General features: G+C 47.9%; 1 protein-coding gene across 3 annotated transcripts; it reads left to right on the top strand.

Moving 5' to 3' along the window:
* The first annotated feature begins 1363 nt into the window (after positions 1-1363).
* Positions 1364-8241, top strand: RPS10 (ribosomal protein S10). Of its 3 annotated transcripts, none has more exons than XM_006745028.3 (6): positions 1364-1485; positions 2323-2472; positions 2699-2870; positions 4858-4935; positions 7245-7300; positions 8151-8241. In XM_006745028.3, exons 2-6 carry the CDS (start codon positions 2323-2325, stop codon positions 8190-8192), a joined length of 498 nt encoding a protein of 165 aa, XP_006745091.1. In that variant the 5' UTR covers positions 1364-1485; the 3' UTR covers positions 8193-8241. The 3 variants fall into 3 exon arrangements, with proteins under 3 accessions (XP_006745091.1, XP_081684145.1, XP_030896839.1); XM_081828019.1 differs by lacking the exon at positions 1364-1485 and adding an exon at positions 1966-2140; XM_031040979.2 differs by lacking the exon at positions 1364-1485 and having other exon boundaries at positions 2329-2592.
* Positions 8242-8607: the final 366 nt, after the last annotated feature.

The raw sequence follows: 8607 nt of genomic DNA, 5'->3' as shown, positions 1-8607 counted from the left end.
AAGTATGTGACAAAGGATTAATAGCTTTCATATGTAAAGAGTGATTTCAAATCAATAGGAAAAAACTTTCAGTAGGAAAACTGATTATGGAAATGAACAATTTATAAAAGAAGGAATACAAATGCTGAGCCACAGAAGTAATCAAGGAAAGTGAATTAAAAGAGCAATGAAGGGCGCCTGGGTAGCTCAGTCGTTGGGCATCTGCCTTCAGCTGGGGTCATGATCCCAGGGTCCTGGGATCGAACCCTGCATCGGGCTCCCTGCTCCACAGGAAGCCTGCTTCTCCCTCTCTCTCTCTCCCTCCTATGATCCCTCTCTCTCTGTCAAATAAATAAATAAAATCTTAAAAAAAAAGAGCAATGAAATTAATATTTCTTATCTATCAGACGGACAAAAAATGAATAAGAATATTATCCAGGGAAGGCTGGGTGGCTCAGTCAGTTAAGTGTCTGCCTTCCACTCGGTCATGATCCCAGGGTCCTGGATGGAGCCCCACGTCGGGCTCCTTGCTCAGCAGGGAGCCTGCTTCTCTCTCTGCCTGCCGGTCCCCCTGCTTGTGCTCTCTCTCTCTCTGACAAATAAATAAATAAAATCTTAAAAAAAAAAATATCCAATCCCAGCAGGGTTAATGGGGGAAGTGAGCCTTGTTAGTAACTGCTGACTAGAATGAAAATGGTAACGCCTTCTGGAAGTCAATGTAGACTGTGTCAAAAATGTAAAAATGTGTGCTTTGTTACTCAATAATTACAACTTCAGGAATGTATCCTAAGGAAAATATCGAACAATTGTGCAAATATGTGTGAGGTATTGTTACTTATAATAGTAAAGGGTTTTAAAAATATAATATCCAGAGTGTTGATTAAACTATCCACCAGTGGACTACTGTTACTACAATTGTAGGTATTAATTAACATGAAAAGAGATTCATGATGTATTGGTAAGTGGAAAAACATAGGTCACCAACCACATCATACATAACGTACACACAAAACATCCCATTCTTGTCCAATACATACATATATTTGCTTGGGTGCGTTTGAGTTTGGAAGAACAGACACCAAAATGTTAACGGCCATTATCTTTAGCCTACAGGATTCTGTTTTATTCTTTTATTACTGTTATTGTTCTGTCTGTATGTTCTCTCCCCGCTCAAAGAACAGCTATTACTTCCATAATTGTAAGTTAATTTATCGCTGGGCAGTAAAGAAGTAGCGTTTATCAAAAGTGCCTGTCCAAGCATAAGAGTAACCATTTTCCGACCAAGCACGCAGGGTCACAGGTTCCAGCGGCGGCTCCCACGTGCGTGTGTCGCGAGGGAGGTCAAGGTCCGCCGCGGCCCCCTCTCAGGCAGCGCCGAGGCCACCCCAGGCAGCCCGCGGGTCCTCGCGGGGGGGGGCGGAGCACGCCAGCCCGGAAGAGACGCCGCGGCGCGCCGCGCATGCCCCTTCCTTTCCAGCTCCGGCCCCGGACGTAGCAGCCGCCGAGGTGAGTTTCTCCTCGGTCCGGGTTGCATCGGCGTCCATCCTGGCTCTCCAGCTGTCGTAGTCGCCGCTCCTCCCCGGGGTCGGGGCGGGGGAGCCACTCTCCCGCTCCCCGCACGCCCATTTCTGAGTAGTGAGGGGCCGGGGGCGCACTTCGGTGGGTAGTAGGGTGCTGGTAGAAGATTGGCGGCCCGTTGGCAGAGGCCGAGGAGGGGAGGATTGAAGCCCTTGTGTCGCGGCGACTCTTTCGGCGAGGTTAGGGAGACTGCGCCCCGCTTGCTCGCTTTTGTTTCGATACGGAATCTCTCACCCCGGGCCGCCTCCTTGCCTGGCCCTGGAGCTCTAGTTTGGGGGAAGAGTGGCAGGAGATGAGGGTGCGAAGGTTTTGGCCCTTTGGTTTGGGGTCAGCGGCCTGTCAAGAAGGGAGGGCTCTCCTCCAGGCCCTCCTTGCGTCCCTCAAAGTATGCCGCGCCATTCCGCGCAGGGTAGCGTTGCTGCTATGCCCCCCAGTGCTCCGGGAATACGGGGTTTGCGGTCCCCCGCCCCCACGTTACACTTCTGTGGGTGTGAGAACGAAGTCTGGAGCGAACAGTAACCCTGCTCCTGTTTTGGTTAAACATCATGGCAACTTCTCAAGCGCCTTTGCGGGATGGAGGAAGGTAACTGGCGGCTTTCAGTTTTGCAGGGTTTGAAGTTCTCCCTGCATGTTTTCTACGGTGTGGTTTGAGGTTTCAGCCCATTGGACAGTGATTCTGTGGGGTTCGTTCTGGGGTCCTGAACTTGGTTGCTGGACCCTGGCTCTATTGCTCAGAAATGCTCTTGATGATGCGCTTCCTTCCAGATGTTGATGCCCAAGAAGAACCGAATTGCCATTTATGAACTCCTTTTCAAGGAGGGAGTGATGGTGGCCAAGAAGGATGTCCACATGCCCAAACACCCTGAGCTGGCAGACAAGAATGTGCCCAACCTTCACGTCATGAAGGCCATGCAGGTAGCCTGGGGGCTGCTCGAGTGGGGTGCAGATGGAGGGATTTTCCACTAAATGTCCGAGGCAGATTCCAAGGAGAGGTCAGGACAGCCAGAGCTGCTTGCTGCCTTGAAGGGCGCTGAGGTAGATACACCGTGAAAACTTGTCTATGCAATTTAGCTGCCTTTTGCACCGAATTTCTAGATTCGAGCCTCTGGTTACGTCTTGACAGTCGTGTTCTGTCTTCCAGTCTCTCAAATCACGAGGCTACGTAAAGGAACAGTTTGCCTGGAGACATTTCTACTGGTACCTTACCAACGAGGGCATCCAGTATCTCCGTGATTATCTCCACCTGCCCCCCGAGATTGTGCCTGCCACTCTGCGCCGAAGCCGCCCTGAGACTGGCCGACCACGGCCCAAAGGTATGTTGCCCAGATGAAGGCCTGCTCTGAAGCTGTTCTTTCTCTGGGGAAGGGTATCCGTGAAAACGGGGGGATCAGACAGAAGAGGCCTCACAATACACCATTGGTGTCCGCTTTTAGAGGGGGCTCTGGCATGCAGGACCTGGGCCAAGTCCTGGGACCTTTGTCCCCTCGCATGGGAGTTGTCATGGAACCACAATCAGGTCAGGTCTTCAGGCCATCCTGGGAGATGCCATTAAATACACAATATAGTCTGCGTCCAGGCACATGTGGTTGAGCATTGAGTAACTTTTACAGGACGGAGCAAAGCTGTTTACCACATGTGAAAGAAATGGAGTGTTTAACTCTAAAGTTTCTTGGCAACGAGAGCAAAAATAATCAAAAGTCAAATAGGGGAGAAAGGATGTGCTTGTGGCGGGGGGATGGTGAATTACCTTCTGGCTGGAGATCATGGCTGGCTCACAGTTGCAGTTTGTCAAGGTTATGGTTCTCTTTCCTTTGGTTCTGAAAGAACTTGTCACAGGAACTTTGTAGGAAGAGCAGTTTGTGGACTTGGGTGATGAGGTGCAGAGATTGCTAAAAACAGACAATCACCGGACTGTCCGGGTTCTCCTGGAGAGAGGCTTGGTAGCACTCCGGAGTCTGAATTTTTTATGATTGCTTCCTAGGGGATTCTGGTGGTTGGGTGTATCTGTAGAGCAAAGGTTCTCCACTGCATCTTGGGAATCCCTCGTGGGGGGTGGGATTCCATTGTCTGCGCCCTCACAGATTCTGATTTGGTTGGCATAGATGGGACCTAGCATTTATTTTAGCCACTCAGTACAGGTTCAGTTTAACTTCTCATACTTAAAAAAATATATAGTTGGCCCTTGGAACAGCTTAGCAGTCGAGGCACCTGTGTCGTCATTGTCCCCATCCCCAACCCTACCCCTACCCCCACCCCCATAGTCTAAAATCCATGTGTAACTTTTTTGAAAACTATTAACAGCCTGTTGACCAGAAGTCTTACTGATAACAAATGGTCGATTGATATTTTTACAATGAAGAAAATATTAAGAAAGTCTTAAGTAAATATATTTGCTCTGCTACTATACAGTAGTTAATTGAAAAAGGAATCGTGAACCCATGGAGTTCAAACCTGTGTTCAAGATCAACTACAGTCTATATTTAATCATGTAGACTTGAAGTAAAGTTCCAGGGTAACTAGGTAGAATACCAGATTAAACTTCCAGTGTTTATGAGAATGTTTTAAAAGCTTTAGTCTGCTTTCATATATATATCCCACAGCCTAGTGAGGTGTGTGGAGAAGCCCAGGGCAACTAAAGGACTCTTGTTGGCCTCTGTATTTGTACACTGACTGCTGGAGGTGGGGCTTTCAGCTTATGGTGCCTCCTTTCCTGTTTGCACAGGAGATTTTTCACTTCAGAGATGGGTCAAGTTCAAAATTTTGGCTATTCAGGTGTTTGTAGAAATGGTTGGATTACTTAATTTGCCGAGTAATTGGAAAATATGTATCTGTGTTGAGAAATACAATAGAAAAAAGCAATCCTTTTGCAGATGGGTAGCATTTTTTTTTTTTTTTTAAGATTTTATTTATTTGACAGAGACACAGCGAGAGAGAGAAAGCAGGAGGAATAGGAGAGGGAGAAGCAGGCTTCCCGCCGGGCAGGGAGCCCAATGCGGGGCTCGATCCCAGGACCCTGAGATCGTGACCTGAGCCGAAGGCAGATGCTTAATGACTGAGCCACCCAGGCGCCCCGATGGGTAGCATTTTAATTGAGTGTTCTCCTAGACTTTTAAGAAGCCAGTGTCAGTGATGACAAAATTTCTAGCTGACAGCTCTGGGTCCAAGAGTTCTGTCCCCTTTATCCCATCATAACTAATTTGCTGCCAGTGAGAATAGGAGAGCAATTCCCACTTTTCTTGGCCCGAAGGGAACAGAGTTCCCACATTGCCCTACATTCACAGTGTGGTTTAATTTGTATAGGTCTGGAGGGAGAGCGACCTGCAAGACTCACACGAGGGGAAGCTGACAGAGACACCTACAGACGAAGCGCTGTGCCCCGTGAGTAATTCGTCATCTCTGTCAGGGGCGTTGGGGGAGAATCTCTGGATTCTCAGTCACCCTGGCTGGGGCTCAGCCCTTGAAAGTGCCAGAGTGACAGGAAAGATTCTTGGTCTCAATCTTCAGGTCATCTTTAGCTGGAGTCCTTTATGTTTCTTGCCTTGTACATGGATTTGATGGATGGGATTAGGAGAAAAGCCCTCTTCACCGGGGACACAGAAGACCTTGAACCAGGGCAAAATTGAAAACTTCTAAGAAAGTAACATGCCTTTCTTGGTTTTGTGGTTGTGTTCCTGTGTCGCAAGCTCCTTGAGGGCGCCCACTTAAATATCTTTGTTGTTTTCTTAAAAAATAGTTCAAAATCTTGTTTTTAAACAGCAGCTGTTTGCATTGACTTGGAATAACAGATGTTTGTTCGTTCGGTCAATATATATTATCTGACTTGCCAGGCATTGTTCTAGGAGCTAGAGAGACAGTAATGTGCATAACAGACAAAAGACCTTTCTCACTGAACTTGCGTTTTAGTAGTAGGAAACTGGTAAGCAAAAATGAGTATATAATATGTCCGTGGCCTGGGGTGCTACAGGGAAAGATGCAAGCAGGGGGATGCACAGTGCAATTTTCGGTGGGGTGTTCAGGGAAAGCTGCGTAAGTGGCGATTTAAGCAAACCCCTGAAGGAAGGAGTCAGCCAGTGGCTCTCTGAACCAGAAAACAGTAGGGGAGTCAGAAGATGGAGGTCTCATAGCTCTGTGGGCCATGGTAGGGCTTGGGTTTTTTGTTTTGGGGTTTTTGTTGTTGTTGTTTAAGATTTTATTTATTTGTCAGACAGAGAGAGAGCACAAGCAGGGGGAGCGGCAGGCAGAGGGAGAAGCAGGTTCCCAGCTGAGCTGGGAGCCTGATGCGGGGCTCCATCCCAGGACCCTGGGATCATGACCTGAGCCGAAAGCAGATGCTTAACTGACTGAGCCACCCAGGTGTCCCAGGGCTTGGGATTTTTTTAGAGAGTCCGTATCTTTGTTGAGAAGCAATTAATTGTGATAAGAAAGCAAAGTATTAAGGGTAATTTTCATCAACTTCTTCCACTCTAGCCTGTCGTCTTGTCATGGTTCCTGTTTCTTGAAACGTGAAATAGAAATGAGCACTTGACCTGAGTATGTTACCGGATTGTAAGAAAGAATTTTTCCAACAAACAGGCTCTCGGTTCAGAGAAAGTTAAGGGTTGCTTTTATTAGAAGTCACGCCACATGGGGAATCGTCAGGGAGTCGTTCTCTAGAGGATGTGAGGTTGGGCCTGAGCCCCAGGGGTCCCCAAGTTGAGTGGGGGGGATGAGCATTTCAGGCGAGAGCAGCCTGAACAAAGGTATAGAGTTGGAGACGTGGGTAGCTTGCTTGTCGGGGGGGCAGGGGAGTGAGGGGACAAGAGCCTAATGGTGGGTGTGGTCTGAAATGGGCCAAAGAGAGACCCCATTGAACAAGATTTACCAAGACTACTCCCTGATGGTGCAGTCACCACCTGCTCCCCCCACCCCGTGAACCGTAACATTTCCTAATGGCCACACCTAAAGCAAGTGGAAATAGTTTACAGCAATAATTTTTTAAATCCAGTATAGTTTATTGTATTATTATTTTTTAAGATTTTATTTTTAAGTGATCTACACCCAACATGGGGCTCAGGCCTACAACCCCAAGATCAAGAGTTGAATGCTCTACCAACTGAGCCAGCCAGGCATCCCAAATCCAATATATTTTTAAAATGTTATTAACATATAATCTTTATACACATTAATGAGATGTTTTGCATTCTCTTAAATCTTGACATCTTACATGTGTTTTGCACACGCCTCAGTTTGGACTAGTGGCTGCCATACAGGTCAGGGCAGCACTGGACCTTTCATCTTGTTCTTTACCGTGATCATGACTAGGTTGCTTTTTGCTTCTGTGGGCCTTTGTGTCTTTTATCTCTTCCTCTGTTAGCTAGATGCTGATCTGAAGCATGTAAGTAGCTCGATGGGAAGTGAGGGTCTTCTTGGGCCATAGAGAGGGGCACGTAATCCAGGCTTTGTGGTCTGGGCAGCCTTCCTGGCTGTGAGTTTGGAAGGATGACTTAAGGAAAGCTGCCCCAGGAGAGGGAGGGGGCAGAAGTGGTTCACAGGGTGTTTCCCACCACTGGGTGTAATTTACTTCTACTTCATGGGGTACGTTTGGTGACATGGCTTTTCGTGCAGCATTGGGCTGGAGACCTTGTCTTCCTTTGGTCTGTAATAGATCATAACATATGATGACTCTGCATTGGTGTTTCTCCTTCCAGCTGGTGCCGACAAGAAAGCTGAGGCTGGGGCTGGGTCAGCAACTGAGTTCCAGTTTGTGAGTATCCCTGTTGGCTCTCTATAGACAGTCATTGTTCTGGCCATGGCCCTGGGGGTCTGCAAATTCTAGGGATACGATACAGTGTGGTGGGTCCCACCCCTTGTTGGCAGTGGTTCCCCCCCCCCAAAAAAAATGAATTCCAAGAGTTTTTACATTAAGATACAGCATGCAAACTTTTGTAATTACGTAAATTACTGAAATGACTCCGCCAAATCAATATTACATGTGCATAGTGGTGGTTTCTTCATTAATGAGCATCATAATTGTGACTCCCTTAATTTCATGAACTAAGACTTAGGGTTAAGAACTACAAACTAGAGATTAAGCTCTAGAACCAAGATGGCTGGAGTCAGGTCCTTCATCTTTTTCAGATGGTTTGATATTGGGCACATACCCTCCGTGCCTCCGTTTCCTCATCCTTAAAATAGACGTTACAATTGTAGCTTTGTCAGGTACCTGTGAGATAAATCTAGGTAAAGTGCCTGGCACGGGGGCAGGCGTAGCACTGTTGCAGGAACGGCTGTCCTGTGGCAGGTCTGCACGGCACACAGGTGTTCTCTGTGGCCTCATTTGTGGAAAGGAGGTGTGTGTGGCAGGCACAAGGTCTTGGCCTGTGCTGGGAGTGCGCCCGTGTGTGTGCGTAAACACACTCTTGAGTGGGTATCCATATTCCCATTTTTCCGATGTGGAAACCAGCCTAGGAGGTGAACGTGGCCTCGTAGTAAGAGGCAGGGCTGGGATTTATGGCCTGAGCTCTTGAGCCTTACGTTCGGGGCCCTATCATGTTGTAGTGAGGCCCACTGCCCGGCGTGCTGCTATTGCTGATGATGTCTGTTTTCTCTTGCAGAGAGGCGGATTTGGTCGTGGACGTGGTCAGCCACCTCAGTAAAGTTGGAGATGTTTTGTGTTGAATAAATTCGTAGCCGGAAAAAAATTAATCTTGCGTGTCATGTTTGGTTTGCATTATGTGGCCTGAACAGGAATGATAGAAGGATCAGAATGTAAACAGGGCAAGACTGGATTTGGTTAAGGAGTTGTCCTCATGCAGGGTGGCCTCGCATGTGGCTGTTAGGGCTGCAGTACTTGGCTCCGGCGCAGGCCCTGTGTTCAGCACATGCTGCCCCGCAGAGTCCCGTCCAATGTGGTTACTGTTCTGGGGGATAGTTGGAGAGCGGGGCATGTTCACTAGGTGGGCCATGCTGATGAAGCTCTGCGGTACGGGAAGGTTGCTGCTTTTTTAACCCTGGAATTAAGTAGTCTCAACCGTCAAGGCTTAGGAGAAAACAGAATCAAGATTGCACAAA

Source organism: Leptonychotes weddellii, chromosome 8, assembly GCF_054177405.1.
Source record: "Leptonychotes weddellii isolate Sample4059 chromosome 8, ASM5417740v2, whole genome shotgun sequence".
NCBI classification, from domain to species: domain Eukaryota; kingdom Metazoa; phylum Chordata; class Mammalia; order Carnivora; family Phocidae; genus Leptonychotes; species Leptonychotes weddellii.
The sequence above is the reverse complement of the archived record's forward strand: the minus strand, read 5'-3'. Positions and strand labels throughout refer to the sequence as shown.